Below are 19,569 nucleotides of genomic sequence, written 5' to 3'. Positions count from 1 at the left end.
ACATAATGATCAACTACATCTTCCTTATCTGATTGTTTCTCTTCTGTGGCCGTAATACTTTTCTGTACTTTAGTGTGTAGTAAAAAGAAAAAGTATGGGATTTGGAACCCAGCCAAAGGATTCCACTTGCTAAATGTTGTTAGCGTATCAACACTGCTCCCTGGTGGTGACACTGCAGCAGTGCCTCATATTTAACCCCACCAGCACATCTGTTCAGAGAGAAACTAATGTGAAGCGTTGCATGATATGGCTGTTCTCACCCATAGATAGTATATATCACCAGGCTAGGAAACAATGGGCTAGGTTTAATAGGCTAATTATTTTGAGTGTCTCCTAAATGTTAGTTATCACAATCACTGGAGTAATAATACCTCAGGCCTTGTTAATTTTGACATACTATATGAACATATTGGACCCAAAAAAAAAAAAAAAAACTTTGAATAGATAGATTGGATAATTTTATATTATGATAAAGCACCAACTTCCAAGTGTCATTCCAATTTCATGTCATCATGTGTTAACATTATGTTTGGTGTGTGTGTGTGTGTGTGTGTGTGTGTGTGTGTGTGTGTGTGTGTGTGTGTGTGTGCGTGCGTGTGTGTGTGTGTCCACCAGACCCAGGCATAGTCCTTCAACAGTATCCCTCTCTCTCTCTCTTTCGCATGTTTTGGTCTAAATAGCAGCGTGTACACACACACACACGCACACGCACACGCACACGCACACGCGCACACACACACACACACACACACACACACACACACACACACACACACACACACACACACACACACACACACAGAAAAGAAAAAAGCTGGCCCTGCACTGATGTAATACTTAGTTTTGTCCAGCGGGTGGCGCCATTGTCTCATTCTAAACCCAATCCACTGATGAGACAGTAGGACAGGATGCGATTATGAAGCCTCAACTGACAGAGCGCAGCGACCAATCAGAAGAAAGCCGCCCACAGATGGAACAGCCAATGGGTGTTTTTGTATCCGTCTTACAGTCCGAAACGACAATAGGGAAATACACAAATAAACAGTTTTCTCCCCGTTTTCTTTCTGTCTGCCATATAGGCTCGGCTTATTTTATTTTTTAGAGTTTGTACCGATTTGAGAGGACGAAGTGGGAACTCGGCCCGTATTCTCGTCGTTGCATATTCCAGCAAGAACTTATGACATTCAATCAAAAGCCAAACAACAACTATCGACCCAAAAACCTATAGCCTACACGGACCCGTCCCGCGAGGTCAGTCCCGAGTCGGAATGTCCAGCCAGGCGTCGCCCCAGCCCAAGGACACACACACCGGCCGGTAAGTGGAGAAAAAAACATAGCCTACGTAATGTAATTCCAAAGAATAAACAGAAAAAAAAGACCGAATAAAATAATGGATGGATATGGCGTGGGCAATGCGTAAAGGCGCACGGATTGGAACATGACGCACTTCATGATGCTGTGGGATTTAGTTCCGTCAGAATCTTATTTATAAGGCCGATTAAATATGTAATATCATTGATTTATTCTCATTGTATAATGCAACAGAATTCGGAACATCAGACATCAAATTAATCATTCACAATAATGATAAGTATATGCAATAAATAATGTAGTTGCTTAGTTGAAATATTTGGCCATTATATCAATGTTGTTGGACTTAAAAAGCAGTGTTTATGGTTGGGGTAGTAGTGCCATATTATGAGTTGTGGTGATGATGGGCTATTTTTATTGGTCTACCCTAGTTTTTTTTTTGGTTCGTTTTGGGCCGGTTTCGATTGGCAATTGTTGGGCTGGTTTTGTGACAAAGACCCTGGCAACCCACCCTGACATCATGATCCGAAAAAAAAAGATGTTGTCCGCTGAAACAGGTGGATGACGCTGCCATCAAAAGAATGCAAAATCACACAGGGGAATTTTACCCAACCACACCAAAACATTCCTGTGTTTCGTTTGCACGTGACAAGGTGATGAGAGTAGGTCACACCAACTATTTTATATGATAGTGCCAATACATGTGTGGGTGGACAGATGAATGGAAACGTCAACAAGTCAAATGCCTGAACCATGTTTTTCAGGATGACAGATTATTGTGATCTATATGACGTAACTTTGAGACAGTGACGTATGATGAATGTGTGTACACATGACATGCAGTCTTGTGGCGAGCTCCATTTTTATCCAATCGTGTTTGTTCCTGCACAGTTCAGTTCAAATCGTTCAAATAAACACAGGCTACAACCTGTTCCTTAAAAAAAAAAAAAAAAACGAATAAAACTAATTTAGACAGGATACAGATTTTCATTTAACTTTTATTTATCCTCGAGAGACCAATTGAGGGCTGACCCTCATTTACAATGACGTCGAGATCAAACAAATTCAAAGGAAAAACAACAATACATAAACAATATTCAATGCAAATACATCAAATACACAACAACAGGTGAAGAGAAAAACAATTGAAACATTTACACAGTGGTGAAGAGTGGCAGCAATTAAAATGAAATGGGTGGAAGTACAATATAGCCTAATTAAAACAGTTACAGGTAGAGTTTGGCAGATTTAAGATAGTTTGTTTAAATTGGTTAAAGGATATGAAGTTATTTAGTTTAATTTGTTGCTGTAAGTTGTTCCAGGAGTCAGGGGCACTGAAGCTAAAAGCTGTCTTTCCCAGCTCAGACCGGGCAAATGACAACACGGTTCTGTTTTCAAAGTGACATAGTGTTTAAAGTGGATGTGTGGACAATAATCTTTAATTTAATATTATAATATGATGATATCCTTTTTCCGAAGTGTTTTTCGTTATAGCAGTGACAATAGTTTCAGTCAGGCGTGTGACAGGGCACCTTACATCTGAGGTCCTGTTTGTTGTCATTATCCACTTCCTGCTTTTTAGCCGGGGCGGGTTGGTTTGTCAAGCCACTGGTAGAGGATCAGTGTGTGCGCGCGTGTGTGTTTACCAAAGTGTGTGTGCGTGTACGTGGGTGTCAAGCGTCAAGAAGTGTGCGAGTGTTTTCGGCGTCATTACACTTCGTGAGAATAAGTACAGTTGAAAAACAGACAGTGACGTCGGAGGAGGAAACAGCGTGAAGTTAGTGGAGTAGAAAAAAACACAAGAAGAAGACGAGGAAGACGGAGGAGTTAAAACCAAAACACCAAAATATCAAGAGGAGTGAGCGCTCGCTGACAACAACTGGACTCCCAATGCACTGAGTACCTTTTTTTATATATATACGATCTATGACTGGTACTGATTGCACCAGTAGCCTACTGTTGACAGCCAGAACTACTACTAACTGAGTGACCAAGTGGGGACGTTCTGAGGAATGCTTTGAAGGATTATCTTCTCTAATCTCTTTACACACACACACACACACACACACACACACACACACACACACACACACACACACACACACACACACACACACACACACACACACACACACACACACACACACACACACACACACACACACCTTGTGTCTTGTAAAAGACCTTTGGTATGTGGATTATTGACTTTGGAGCCTGTAGCCATTTTTGAAGTCCTAGAGCGCTTCTATTAAGTGTGCTTCAATAACTCATTGTAGTGATTATCACTGAACAGAATACTACTTGTTATAAAACCTAGTTCATACTAAAGTTATGTATAGAGCTGCACCTAGTACACTTCATGCACAAAGTGCATCTCATTTAGCCACGTTTATTTTTGTGTTGTATGTGTTCATGTAAGTCCGACACAAAAGCTTAGCATTGTATCCTAGCGTTATCTTTGAACACAGTACACACACACACACACTCACACACACACACACACACACACACACACACACACACAGTACGGCTTTGTCCGTGGGCTTGTAGGTCATCATCAGACAGGCTCTTAACCATGAGACCTCTCGGTGACTAAAGTGCGGCGTGAATCTGTGGAGTTTTTTTTTTTTTTTTTTTTGTGAAAACGCTTCAAGGAACATTTCCTATTTTTGGGAGTACACACACACACACACACACACACACAGAAGGAGGGGGATATTCAAGGCCTCCAGTCATTCATTTTCTTGCTGGGAATATACCGCTCCAAGTTCCAAGGACCTTTTCTTCCCCCTCCAATGAGTTGTAGTTTGTCCTGCTACAATGTAACCAAGAGGAATGGAAGCGCAGGAGCCCACAAAACAAATGCCATGGATCCAGAATTTGGGGAAGAAAGCGATTTGGGCCGAGAAGGAGAGAGGGTAAAGAGAGCAGGAGAGGTGGATGTTTTGTTGGACATAAAAGGAAGGGATGGCGATGGAGATGGAGATGGAGATGGAGAGGGGGATTTCAGTTCTGCCTCTTCCTCGTCCATCCCCTCCCTCCCTCCATCCCCCTCTCCCTCCTCTCCCTCCGCCGCCTTCAAGCCCATGTGTGTGGAAGACGAGAAGGAGATTCTCACAGGCTGCTCCAAGTCATTCACAAGTGGACTCAAGCTCTTCTCCAGGAGGTAAGGCTAATTTGCGATGTATAGACCTACATTTTTTTTTTTAAACTTCCAAGACCTGACACCAAACTAGCAAAACAATTAAATATCTCCTGCACACTCTCTGTCTCTCTGTCTCTCTCTGTCTCTCTCTCACTCACTCACTCACTCACTCACTCACTCACTCACTCACTCACTCACTCACTCACTCACTCACTCACTCACTCACTCACTCACTCACTCACTCACTCACTCACTCACACACACGCACACACGCACACACACACACATACACATAAAAAGGCAAAATCGGCCCCCCTGGTAAATGCATTGGCTACAAGTGACAAGCTGTGCTTCAATAATACTCACTGTTTGAGTGTTAATGTGTTCAGGGGGAAAAAAAACTGCAGTACCTAGTTTTGACCAGCGGGTGGCGCCATTGTCTCAGTCTAAGGCCAATGCACTGACGAGAGGATGTGAACAGATGTGGAGTTCTTGTCGCATCCGAGCTTTGTCCACACACACACACACACACACACACACACACACACACACACACACACACACACACACAGGATCATTTTATTAATTCCACCTGCTTTGAAAAGAATACAGATTTTTCCAACATTGCTAGTTTTCTGCCGCCACGATGAGTCATGGCAGTGTGTGTGTGTGTGTGTGTGTGTGTGTGTGTGTGTGTGTGTGTGTGTGTGTGTGTGTGTGTGTGTGTGTGTGTGTGTGTGTGTGTGTGTGTGTGTGTGTGTGTGTGTGTGTGTGTGTGTGTGTGTGTGTGTGTGTGTGTGTGTGTGTGTGTGTGTGTGTGTGTGTGTGTGTGTGTGTGTGTGTGTGTGTGTGTGTGTGTGTGTGTGTGTGTGTGTGTGTGTGTGTGTGTGTGTGTGTGTGTGTGTGACCTTTCCAGTGGGTCACTTGCCATTACGTAGACGAGAGAAGGGATACGAATTCCCATGGCAACTGTGGTAGTCCATGTGTCGTTCTCAATGGATGATGTTTTTGTCATACTTTGAAGAAAAAAATGAAATGGGTCAACAACAAAAAAAAACAGTATGCTTTCATGTGTATTTGAACCTGTTGTGTAGCTGTTGGGAAAAAAACCCTTTAAGTGTGTACTTAATTCACATCTCCAACTTTATGTAATTCAATCTGGTATCACTCCCTAACACGCTGCTGTGAAACTGGGACGCAAAGGTCACCTTTTGTGTCACTCTCACTTTTCTCAGGCGTTTTTTGTTTCCTCTGTGTGTGTGTGTGTGTGTGTGTGTGTGTGTGTCTGTGTGTCTGTGTGTGTGTGTGCTATACAGAATACCTGAGAGCCTTACTGCATTATATGTGTGTCACAGTGTGTACAGATATAGACATTTACAGTTACACCACAAATTGGCGCATAACAAATTCACCAGAAGAATGCAGGAAATGAAGTGTTTTAATCTAGACGTGCGTGTGTGTGTGTGTGTGTGTGTGTGTGTGTGTGTGTGTGTGTGTGTGTGTGTGTTATCTCAGCTTGTCAAGGAAGTACACCAAGTTATTTCAGTAGACCTCTCTCTCTCTCAGGCTCTGTGTGCGTCTGTGTTTGGGCCACACCCCCTCACTCTCTCACTTCCTAGCAGCACACTGGCGGTGTCTCTCGCCCCTCCCTCCCTCCCTCTCTCTCTCTCCCCTCTGCCACTGTAGGCCAGGGTTTAGTTGTGTCGATGAGACAGTGCTGTGGGGAAGCATGAATGGATAAGCCTCTATCAGGTTGGCTCCTTAATTATTATTATTATTTTTAAACTATATTTATAAGGTTAAAAGAACATTGCATGAGTTTGATTGGTTGTCTAGATTACGTTGGATTAAGCAAAGTGTCATTTTAAACAGTTTAAGAAAAAAATTGTTCCTTATGGTGGATTGTTAAAAATATGGTGACACTTTACAAAAATGGTACATTAATTAACTGTAAAGCTTAATTGAGGCTTAATATGCATTTTCTAAGCATTACCTAACTGTTAATAAATGCTTAGTAAGTGCTTAATAAACAAAAACGTAGCATTAACTGTTATGCTAAATGCTCAACTAACCATTAGTTAACTAAGCATTCAATTACCGTTACTAACTTGGCATTAACACTTACATAATACTTGATAGGCGTTAACTATGCATTCACTGACCATTAATAGCATTAGCTTAGCATTAAGTAACAGTCCATTAATGTACCCTTGTTGTAAATAGTTACCAAAAATAGTTAACAATGTGAAAGGGAAATGCGTCCGATGGTGGCCAATGCAGTGCTGTGTTCTAACTAGTTCTCAGTTCTCTTAAGACATAAATAGGATTGTAAGGCCTAACTAACATGCTGATCTGAGGTATGACTTCCATGACAGATGTGGCAGGAAAAAGTGCAGATCAAACTGATTTCGGACCAGCGAAACAAAAGTCATGCAAAACATCTCCCCCTGGTTCCCACAACAACCTAGGAATGATTCATGCTGCTTTTCACAACACAGGCCCTTTTGTGAAGGTTCCTCTCTGCTCTCACAAGTCACTTCAAAATGCAGTAGCCTACCTGTTCTCAATTGTGAAAAAATGTATTAAACTTTATTTAAATAGACATTATTTTTAACACGGGGTACGATTTTTGTCCCATGAACGCAGACAAAAATCAATTTACGAATAGAATGCATTCCTACTCCTGTAAGCTGCCACCAACCCTACGTTCCAAATCACATACTCTTTCTTTTTTCTATTCTACATACTACATCTGATCATAAAAATAATCTAGTTAGGATGCAGTAGGCATACACTTGGAACATACTTTTACTCATTTATTTCATTGCACCTTGATCTTGCCTCTTGCTTTTATATCCGTCACATCCCCGTTTGTTTTAATACGGAGGCTCCGTCGATGTGACGTCACTTCCGGTGCGCACTGGATTGTGGGTCAGAATCGCCTAAATAGCACGCTGTTTTCAACACTAAAAATCTCGGCTGGATGTAGTAGACATCCGGGGTCTTTAGCTTAAACACGGCATGGTCCTGTCTATGTACTGGATGTACTGACTTGAAACTTTCGGCTTAGACTACTTGCTTACATTACCTACAAACAATATGTGTAATCATGTAAAAAAAGGGGTCGCTTGTAATGTGTTGCTTTTCTACTTTTGAGACTTGCTTTTCTTTTAAAGATATTTTTTTGGCATTTTTAAGCTTTATTGATAGTGCAGAGAGACAGAGTTGAAATGGGGCAGAGAGGGGAGTGACATGCAGTTAGCTTACTTAGTTTTTAAGTGACAAGCAGCAGTTACTTATGAAGCTAATATATTGTCAAATCAAATCAAATCAGTTTTATTTGTATAGCCCAATATCACAAATAGACATTTGCCTCAGTGGGCTTTACATTCCATACAATATGATACAATATGACACCCTGCCCTTAGACCCTTAGCTCGGCTGAGAAAAAACTCCCAGTATAAAACCCTTCATCGGGATAAAAAAAAATTGAGAAACCTCAGGGAGAGTTGACAGAGTAAGGGATCCCTCTCCCAGGACGGACATACTGCAATACATGTCGTGTGTGTGTGTGTGTGTGTGTGTGTGTGTGTGTGTGTGTGTGTGTGTGTGTGTGTGTGTGTGTGTGTGTGTGTGTGTGTGTGTGTGTGTGTGTGTGTGTGTGTGTGTGTGTGTGTGTGTGTGTGTGTGCAGTCATTTTGCTGACCTAAACGCTGCTATTTAGACTAAAAACATAGCGTGGTAATGGCAGTGCAAAATATGGCGACTGTTTGGAGTAGAAACACTTCTCCATATAGAGAAAGAGAGAGAGAGAGAGAGAGAGAGAGAGAGAGAGAGAGAGAGAGAGAGAGAGAGAGATGGATACTGTAGATAGAAGAACTAGGCCTGGGTCTGGTGGACACACACACACACACACACACACACACACACACACACACACACACACACACACACACACAACATAATGTAAACACATGATGACATGAAATTGGAATGACACCGACTTGGAAGAGTTACAGTTGGAGGTTAATCAGTCATGTAAGGCAATGCAACGATACTAACATCAACAGTTCTAGGGAAATTGTGTGTGTGTGTGTGTGTGTGTGTGTGTGTGTGTGTGTGTGTGTGTGTGTGTGTGTGTGTGTGTGTGTGTGTGTGTGTGTGTGTGTGTGTGTTCTGGTCAGTTCACTGCTATTTTTTTGAGACTGTTGTGGCGAGCCGTACTTTTCTAGTGAACCCGTGCGGTCCAAAATGTCTACTACTTAAAGGTGGGGTCAGTGATTCTGGAGAACGCTTCTTGTCAACATCACTTTAAAAAAAAAAAAAAAAAATCCATCAATGTTGTTAATACACAGTCTAGGCTCTGTAAACATGTATGTAAGCAAAGAGGGCCCACCGTAGCTACCAACATGCCCATTTACAGAGCATAGCCAGTGGGTGTTTTTTTCAGCGCACACACACAGACAGGTAGTGTATATATTGTGAGGAAATATTCAATCGTTTTTGACTAAAAGTAATGATGACAACAAGCGTTCTCCAGAATCGCTGACTCCACCTTTAACTAGATAAAGCCAGAGTGCTCACTAGTGAGTAGCACCCAATGAGAATGAGCAGGAGGCTTTCTATTGGCTCTACAGTTCAAAATAAAAAAAAATACAAACCAATCAGGAGGCCGGATTTTGTCTTTATCCCGCCTACTTCACTTTTTATGGTAATTGGAATGGATGAAGAGTGTACAACGAGAGTTTTGAGAAGTGTGTGTGTGTGTGTGTGTGTGTGTGTGTGTGTGTGTGTGTGTCTGTCCAAACCCTGGCTAAGTTTAGACAAACAGAACATAGGTCGTTCTGGGTGAAATATTTATAAAATAAACACACATCCTGTCACATGCTTCAAGTCACTGATGACCTTTTCCAGTATTTGTCCAAGAACCCCATCTTTTCCTCAACCCCGTAAACAGATGTACAAACATGTAAATGGTTTGCTGTGGCAGTGGGAAGCGGATGTTATCTCACATTAAATCCAGGGATGTTTATGCCGAAAATTTGGGTAAGAAATTTTTTTGCGGTGTCCGGCGATACATTAATTTTAAAAACTGTCCTTTTTTATTATAATGATTGTATGATTTAAGTGTATCATAAATCGGACAAATTACCAACATGCGAACAAATCCTTCTGTGATAACCTTCAGAATAGTGCCGAGAATGATCATGGAAAGTTAAGAATTCTAATTTAGAAGTTGAGATGTTTTGGGTCAGAGTATTGAAAAATAACTAGTGTTGAGATAATGGCTGTTAGAGATGGTAGTATAGGAGAAATAATACAGACGCAAACTTACATTTATTTATCACCTATATATATGTGCATTATGGACCTTTTTTATTTAATAGTATGAAAGAAGACATGCTATGGAAGCAAAAATAACAAAAAAAACTCAAAATTGACCAGTGCTTAAAAAAAATTGCTGTTACAACCATTGATTTTTTGAGTTTATATGTTGTTTGTGAGCATATTTTTGAGCGTGACTACTTCTCTATTATATAAATATTTTGCATATAGGCGCATGTCATATTTATTTTTAGCACTACTAGTATGTCAAAATCCCCAGGACATTTTGTATATTGTTTTTAGAAATGGGAATGTCTATGTGTGGCTTTCCAGCCAGCTGTAGCCCTGGCTTGTGTTTGACACTTGACATTAAAGTTACAAGCCCCAGGGGGAAGTGTACTAGGTTTAGGCACTGTCCCTGCGTTCCGAATCGCATACTCTTTCTTTCTTTCTATTCTACATACTACATCCGACGATAAAAATAATCTAGTTAGGATGCAGTATGCTACAACTGGGACATACTTTTACTTATTTATTTCAGCATTACATCGGGCCTTGATCTTGCCTCTTGCTTTTATATCCGTCGCATCCCTGTTTGTTTTCATATGGAGGCTTCCTCACTTCTGGTTCGCACTGGATTGTGGGTCAGAATCGCTCAAATAGCATGCTGTTTTCAACACTAACAATCTTGGTCGGGTGTAGTAGACATCCGGGTCTTTCTAACCATCCTAAATCTGGCTACAAGAATTGGGACATCCTACATTTTTTTTCTTCCATACTAAATAGTAGAAAGTATGCGATTCGGAACGCAGGGTGTGTGTTAGAGAGCATCCATTGCAAATTTGTTGTTGCTAATTCCTTTGCTAATTCAAAGGAATTAGGATGAAGAGACCACTCCAGATTGGATGGATACCAAACACACCCTGCGTTCCAAATCACATACTTTTTCTTTTTACTACACTACATACTAAAGTACAGAAGAGTTTTAGGGACACAGGAGAGGAAAAAAAAATCAGATAAGGAAGATTTTTTTTTTCATTATGTCGAGTAATGTCAAGAATAAAGACGGATACTCCAAAATGCTATTGGAGTTAGTAGGGCATTTATGTATTTTCAGCATACTATATTTGACGCACAAGTATTTCTAAAAATTTCTAAAAACAATATAAAAAATGTAGGACATCGTAAATCTTTTTCTGGCACACTAAATAGTAGGGGTGTATGGGGATTGGAACTCAGGGATAGTCACAGTTAGTAGGCTTTCTATTGCTCTCTATGTGCAGCGGGCTGTGAGATGAGAGCACATGGAGAGGAACATATATTCAATAGCTTCACTCTCATACGGTGCTGTTATAAGTCTTCTTTCTGTGAAAATGATCTTTTAGCGACGATGCATTGTTTGTGATTTATTACATTTTTAATTAATACATTTTATTCATTCTCAACATTTCTTATTTTTTCTCGATGTGCATAATGTGTGTGTGTGTGTGTGTGTGTGTGTGTGTGTGTGTGTGTGTGTGTGTGTGTGCCTGCGTAACATGGAATGCCTTGTAACGACAAGTTTATAGTACAAGTGGGGCCAAGTGCCAAGACAATGTTTTTGTACGTGTTTTACTTGACGGAGTTGAGAGTTTATGTTAGAGATGTTTTATTATGGACAGTAGAGCCTGTTGGTTCCACACTGCAAAAAGTAACTCCCTTGGTCAGGGAAATGAGAAAAAAAACTGTTATGCAGCATTGGAAAGCCACAATTTTCAATTATTCCCATAATTTTTTCGAGTGGACTACAGAGGTAAGAGCTAGGTCTCATTGTATTGCTTTAGGGCTGGAAAATCCCAATTTTTTTGTGTGCGCTTGCATACTACTCCCTTATTTCCCATGTAAATATTTAACCTGACAGCACACTTATATCTGGATAGTCTCACTCACACACAGTCACATATGGAAACCTCTTTATTCCTTCCCATTAAGTGCAACCAGGCACTTCACATTAGCCAGCTGCCTATCCAGAAGAGGGCATTTCTCTACCTAATACCTATACATTCTTGTCAGCTAAATACCCATTTTTCCTTTGAGCTTACTAGTGCACAGATGCAGAATTTGTACACAGTCTTTTAGCCATAAGGTATATGAAAAGTGTCCCTGGGCAAGACACTGAACCCTACATTGCTAGCTAAATCGTTAGCTTGCAACCTGCACGGTAGCTGCTGCCATCAGAATGTGTTTGTGATTGGGTCTGTGGAAAAAGCCAGGGGAAAAGCGCCATATAAGTGCAGTCCATTTACCATTTACCATTTATTGTGAATTATTTTGAACAGTGTATTTGCTGAGGCCATTTCACAGGCATTGTGTTGTGCAAAATATGTGGCCAATTCAGGAAATTGTGCTCTAAGAAACTATCTGTAAAATGAATTGGAAAAAAAAAATTGTGCGGAATGATTTTTTTTTTAAAATGACTTCCCATCAAAAAGAACAATTACTCTCCACAGGACCCAGCTCTGTTTGATTGGGGCCACGCTTCGAAAAAACCTTGAGTGTATGATTGGCTTTCAAGCATCACATTCGCCTCACAAAGGAGCAATGTTCTGTCGAATCGGACGTGTCTTATTCCTGGAAAACACAAGATACACAGGGCCATGTTTTTCTGCCTCCGTACGCAGATTTTAAATGTGAAATCCAGTCTGGGTTGGAGCCCTATTACAAAGAGGGTTAATCTGTATGCTGCTCACATTTAGCCACACACACACACACACACACACACACACACACACACACACACACACACACACACACACACACACACACACACACACACACACACACACACACACACACACACACACACACAGGTGGGTAAAGGCTTTAGAACGGACTATACTCTCTTCTCATACCTCCCTCACTTTTTCCCCAGTTATGGTAAGGGATTATCATTGTAAGAGGCAGCTGTTACATAATGGCCACACAGACAGACACACACACACACACACACACACACTCCTGCACAGTGGGGGGAAAAACACAGTCATAACAGCGTTGTTCCAAGGCAAAGAGGAGAGGAGGGAAGGTCCGATCAGGGGGGAAACAGTTTTTAAAGGTCACAGCTTACATTGCATTTTCAGATTCAAAATTGTAATTCGTCTCTTTCTGTCTCTTTAAGCCCCGCCTTCCAAAAAAACCCACTCTGCCCCCTGAATCCTACTGCCAGTTAGATTCAGAGGGTGGCTAGGGGTGTGGCTTATCAAAGGTGGCGGTAGTGCTCTGTTAGGCTGGTAATGGGGGATTGGGGGGATTGCTTCTCCCCTTATGACATCATATGATATGTAAAATAACTTTACTGACACGTGGGGACACTTTGTAGTCAATGTTCTGCTTGCATGTTTGTTCAATAGGAATGTACGGACTGTCTGTATTATCTCATTACAGCTATTCATGCAAAGCAGAAGGTTATACATTAGGGTCTGACTACAATACAAAGGAAATGTCTGTCTCGCTTATAGATAGTTGTTAGTTATCCAGCTGAACTTTTTTCTCTTGTATAATGTGGACACACACATGTTGAGTGGAAGTATATGACGTCACGTGTGGATTTAATCTGCATACGGGACAGCGTGATGAATGACAATGGAGTCTTTATGTACCTTGTTATGCTATTGGCTATCTTCAGCTTATTTCACTAAGAATGGACGTGTGTAAGTGAGTGCTGTCACAGAGCCAGGGTTTGCAGGTCAAGTGTGTGTGTTAGTAAAACAGCACACACACAGTTCGAAGTTTGATGTCAAGCAAAACAGAAGCAGTTTGTTACTCCTAACTTTAGTGCATTTTATCTGAATCATTTATTTTGAAATTCTCATGCTTTTATTTTGACGGATCAAATTTTGGCCTTAAAAAAACTGAAATATCAACGCTAATGACTTTGGCTGAGTTCCAATCCCCATACTATCTACTATTTAGTATGGGAAAAAAAAAGGTTTAGGATGTCCCGATTTGTTGTTGCCAGATTTAGTATGGTTAAAAATACTCGGATGTCCACTATCAAGCTGAGATTTTTAGTGTTGAAAACAGCATGCTATTATTTGGGCGATTCTGACCTACAATCCAGTGCGCACCGTAAGTGACGTCACATCGACGGGGCCTCCGTATAAAAACAAACAGGGATGCGATGGATATAAAAGCAAGAGGCAAGATCTAGGCGCAATGTTATGATGAAACAAATAAGTAAAAGTATGTCCCAATAGTATGCCTACTAGTACTGCATGCTAACTAGATTATTTTCATGGTTTGATAGTAGTGTGTTGAATAGAATAAAGTAGAGCTGCAACGATTAATCGTCGAATCGATTATTTAAATAATCGCCAACTATTTTGATAATCGATTAATCATTTCAAGTAATTTTTTAATACATTTTTTTAAAAAATCTAATTTTTTCAGCTTCTTAAATGTGAATATGTTCTGGTTTCTTTAATCCTATTATGACAGTAAACTGAAATATCTGTGTGTTTTGGACATAACAATACATTTGAGGACGTCAACATGGGCTTTGGAAAATGTATCAAAATTTTTCACCATTTTACGGACCAAAACACTAATCAATTAATCAAGAAAACAATTGACGGATTAATCGATTATCAATATAATCGTTAGTTGCAGCCCTAGAATAAAGAAAGAGTATGAGATTTGGAACACAGGGATGATTTGGAGACACTGCACAATCACTTCAGACCATATGGCTGGTGTGTGTGTGTGTGTGTGTGTGTGTGTGTGTGTGTGTGTGTGTGTGTGTGTGTGTGTGTGTGTGTGTGTGTGTGTGTGTGTGTGTGTGTGTGTGTGTGTGTGTGTGTGTGTGTGTGTGTGTGTGTGTGTGTGTGTGTGTGTGTGTGTGTGTGTGTGTGTGTGTGTGTGTGTGTGTGTGTGTGTGTGTGTGTGTGTGTGTGTGTGTGTGTGTGTGTGTGTGTGTGTGTGTGTGTGTGTGTGTGTGTGTGTGTGTGTGTGTGTGTGTGTGTGTGTGTGTGTGTGTGGGGCTTGGTTATCACTGTTTTTTTACGACGCCGTGACCTTTAGGACTTAACAGATTGTGGTAAGGATTTATGGTACAGCGAGAGGCTTGACTCTGCTTAGTGTGATCATGATGGGTCTTCCTGTTCTGCTCTATAAGGTTTCAGTTTAGCGCACGCTTTAAGCCGCACACTATTTTTTTCTTCTCTATACTCCCACACTGCTCTCTCATCTGATGTCTTGTGTTCCATTTATCCATTCTGTGAAGGACACAGTTCACACCACTTTGGTTTTCTCTGTTTTCCGCCCCCCCACTCCTTCCCCCCGCCCCCCTTTCCAAGCCCTCGGTAAGGTTTATTATGTCATGCCGTGTGGTTTTCTGCGATAGCTTTGCCGTGGCTCTCTGACTCAGCCTTTAATGCCTTTCTATTTAGCTGAGCTTTTATTTTAAATAAAAAAATGCCTCGCTAACTTCATATTTGTACTCCATTTTGTCTTATCTTTAGTATGATTGTCAAGTCTATGTTGACTCTATGTCCATTTTAATGTTAGTGATGCATTTCATTGTATCATTGTAAAGCCCTTTGAGCTGCAATTCTTACAATAAAGGTACTTTACAAATTTCAGTTCACCTATTATAACCACATACCTTCTTTATGCCTCGCTGACAGAGCTAATACGGTACAGTGTTCATTCAAAGTGAGCGCTAATGTATATCGTTATTATTATTATTATTATTATTATTATTATTATTATTATTATTATTATTATTATTATTATTATTATTATTATTATTATTATTATTATATACATGCAGTTTCAAGTTTGCACACCTAGCTCAAACTGCCTCATACCCTGCCTTCATGATAGGTTTTCATGAATAGTAAAATTCCATCTCATGCCCTTATGTATAAAACCGGTGCAACACCCTTGTCTATTGTGCAACTTTTGGAGAATTTTGATAACATCCCTTCCTTTCCACTCTCTCTCTGTCCAATCCCTATCAAACTATCAACGCCAGCATTGTCAAGGCGCTTTGCTTACGGCCAGAGGCACCAATTTGTATAGGAAACACACACGTACTATTTTCATGCCAGACTGTCATTACATTATATACAATAACAGCAGTAACATGAGTGCCATTGTTGTGAAAAAATTTGAATCCATGCAAATGTTCAGCATCGGTCTCATGAGAAGCTAAAGAGCTAAGCTAACACGTCGGACAGTGTTTCTATCAGTTCACCATTAGCTCAAGCTTCTGCCAATGACAGCATAAATAGGTACTTTTGGACTCTGCAAGATTTGGTTCACCGAGTACCCCTAAGGCAAGGCAAGGCAAGTTTATTTATATAGCACAATTCAAACACAAGGCCATTCAAAGTGCTTTACAGGGGCAATATTAAGATACATAAAACACATTAGAAGACATTTAAAAGCGAATGAAAAGAAGTAAAACATTTAAATAAAATAAGAAGTACAGGTTAAAATGGAAACATAAAAGTCTTCAGACTCGATTTAAAAGAACTGAGGGTTCTTTAAGCTTCTCTAAGCTCGAATAGAGAAGAATATCTTGGAAAATGAATTGGAATTGAGTAAGGAATTCATGCAGAAGGGGTCCAAACCAAGTACTGAGTACATATGCATGATTATACTTTATAGAGGGCCGACATTTCAGTATTTAAAATCCCTTTTTTATTGATTTCATGTCATATTCAAATTTTCTGAGATTTTGAATTTGGGGTTTTCATAAGCTGTGAGCCATAATAATCAAAATTATAACAAATAAAGGCCTTGAAATATCTCCCTTTGCATGTAATGAGTCTATATAATATATTATTTTCACCTTTTGAAGTTGAATTACTGAAACAAATGAACTTTTGGACGATATTCAAATTTTTCGAGTTTCACCTGTGTATATATATATATATATATATAGGGGAAGGTGGGGTGATTTGTGCATTTTGGAAGTTGCAAAACCCCTTGTTTCTAGAAAACCGTGGAAGAAATTGGAAATGTGAGCACATATTTAAGAAGAGCCATCCATTTGACTCATCCTGTAAAGAAGGGAGACACAAGGAATAAGATATAAGCACATTTAAGCTCAAAAAACTGTGTTTTGCCTTTCAAAGTAAAATTTCCATGATCAAGGTTTTTTGATTATTGTGTCTGAACAATTATAGACACGTTTGAAAACATTTGACACATGTTTTAGTGCTTTGGTATGCTACATTTTGAGTCTATATAGTTAGCACAATGTCAACCCTAAATTGCTGCATCATGCCTATTATCCAAAATTCTGGGGATGGGGTGATTTGTGCGCAAGGGCCTGGGTGAGTTATAAGTAAGTAAGTAAGTAAAATGTATTTATAAAAGCACATTTATGACAGTTTGCACTGTCCAAAGTGCTGTACATAGTGCATTCAGTAGGTAAACAATGAAGGTAAAATAACAATAACCAAAATAAAAGACGTAAAGCCCATACATCCACATAAACACAGATAGTAGTGCAGAGGTAAGTAAGTAGTGCAGAGGTTAATGGGGAGGAAACACCAGGGTGTACATATGGGTTTTGAGCCTTGATTTAAAGGCAGAAATGTAGGGGGAATCACATTTGTCAGGTGGCAGTTGGTTCCACAAGCACGGAGCAACTAGTGCAAAGTACATTTCTGAGAGTTGTGCCAGTGGCATGGCTGTATACGCTGGTCACCAAAAGAAAGTGATTGTCTACAGTAGCTCAGAAGAGAGTGACATCTCAATTCCACTTAACGACACCACTGATGAGAGTTCAGATGGCCAGAAAGATGATGATGGTGACTTTGTCATTGGGGTGATTTGTGCGACAAGACAACTTTTTTTCCGAAAGCTATATTTCTTAAAAAGTTTATTCCAGATCCAAAGTTTTTATTGCCAGGGATGCACAACATCCTGAAATATATGTACATATTTGAGTTGGAGACATAACTGTCAAGGCCTCACTTTAAAATCACTTTGAGTAAAAAGTTGCACAAATCACCCCACCTTCCCCTATATATATACACCCACAATAGAACACTCCCTAAAGACATTAGCATGAAGCCTGGGGGTGCATTCATTTAGTGCATTTGCCACTGATAACACGATCCACAATGTTCAGACCGATTAATTGCTCTAATCTTTGCTGATGAAAACACAACATGGAGTCATCAATTAGTTTGATGTAAATGAGTGTTGGAAATTATGTGTTGCCATGGTGAAAAGGAAAATATAGGAAATTTTTCAATAAAGCAATGATGACCTTCTGACTTTTATGATCGATGGATTTCAGTCGGTAACCACATTGAAATAATTAGCCAACAAGGTATAAGTTTAGTTTTTTTTAAGGCTTCCGTATTGCTTTATTTTGCAAATTTTTTTGAACTTGTTGCTAATTCAACATTAAATTCACATCTCTGGCAGTATAGTAGGTGCACTGTTGCATTCTCAATGTGTGAGGTCCTAGCAGTTGCCAGGCAATGTGTCTGATTAGTCACCCAGGTTCAATGCTACAAATGTAAAATGAAGAGATATTTTTTTTTTTTTTTTTTAAAGGTCACATATTATGCTAAATGCACTTTTTAAATGTGTTCTAACATATCCATGGGTCCACGGTGTGCCTAGAGACTGCCAAAATATTTTAAAAAATAACAATCTCTCCTGTTCTCACTCTCCCCCTTTCTGAAACCCCCACCCCTCCCCCCCCAATATACTCCAGTCAGAATTTTCCCCTTTTCTGACCTCACAAACTGGAAAGCCAGAAGCTTCCACTGTGCAGCCCACACCCCTATTTCTTATTGGTCCACGGCCCTGACAGGCAGAGGGCGAGGCGTATCTGGCTTCGCTTCCGGACAGGGGGCGGGGGCAGCTCAAAGATTGTATATTTACGAGGGGAGCTGCAGCTCTTTCTAAAAAATAGGCCATTGTGAGATTAGCTGAACATCAGCATAGTACAATAAATTATCTGAAAGTTTTTTTCAGCAAACAATTAAAGAAAAACGTATTAGGGACCACTAAGACCATATAATATGGTGTATAATAGAACCGAAAAGTGTATAATATGGGAGCTTTAAGATTATTTTTTGGCACTTTCAAGCTTTATTAGATAGTGCAGAGTTGAAATGGGGAGACAGAGAGAGAGAAGGGGGGGGGTGGGGAGATGACCTGCAGTAAAGGTCCACGGGTCGGATTTGAACCCGCGACCACTGCAACGAAGGCCAGAGCCAATATGGTACACGCTCTATCCACTACACCACCGGAGCGCCCCGATCATTTCTTAATTTAAAAAAAAAATTCGACATTAATTAATGGAAATGCTCAAGATTAATTTAGCGGGTGAATGTGGTGGACAGTAGGCTATTGTCAGTAGACTATAGAATAAATCAAAAGTGTTCATCTTACTCAAACATATACCTATGATTCTAAACAGGTGATTTATTACGGCTGAATTATTTGAGTTTTCTGGCATTTGGGATCCATGGGTCCATTTCGATGTGCATACAGAAAAAAAACACCCAGTAATACACCACACATACAGGCATGGCACTGAACTAAACACTACGAGAAGCACTTGTAAACTAATCAACCGTGCTGTGAATGTTGTGGGAACAAGCTAACGGGCTAATCATTAGCCCATTAGCCGCTAATGGTTAACACCTGCTTTGAATGACTTGAGTGACTTTGTAGAAAGCAGCACTGCATCAAGGATCCACCAAACGAACTAAACAATTAGATTATGATTATTTTAAATTGGAACAACCGACTTATTGCATTTGTTTCGATGA

General features: G+C 40.1%; 1 protein-coding gene across 4 annotated transcripts in view; it reads left to right on the top strand.

Moving 5' to 3' along the window:
- Positions 1-1,095: 1,095 nt before the first annotated feature.
- The window catches only part of LOC307269799 (diacylglycerol kinase zeta-like), a 79,230-nt gene continuing 60,756 nt past the window's right edge, over positions 1,096-19,569 (top strand). For 3 of the 4 annotated variants that reach the window (XM_080052845.1, XM_080052844.1, XM_080052843.1), the window contains exon 1: positions 2,933-4,477. In XM_080052845.1, coding sequence (XP_079908971.1) covers positions 4,107-4,477 — 371 coding nt within the window. In that variant the 5' untranslated portion in view covers positions 2,933-4,106. Of the gene's footprint in view, positions 1,316-2,932; positions 4,478-19,569 lie in introns of those variants that run through there. The other variant, XM_080052846.1, reaches the window with a different exon arrangement.

The sequence above is a fragment of the Ammodytes marinus genome, assembly GCF_949987685.1.
Source record: "Ammodytes marinus genome assembly, chromosome: 24".
Classification (NCBI taxonomy): domain Eukaryota; kingdom Metazoa; phylum Chordata; class Actinopteri; order Uranoscopiformes; family Ammodytidae; genus Ammodytes; species Ammodytes marinus.
The sequence above is the reverse complement of the archived record's forward strand: the minus strand, read 5'-3'. Positions and strand labels throughout refer to the sequence as shown.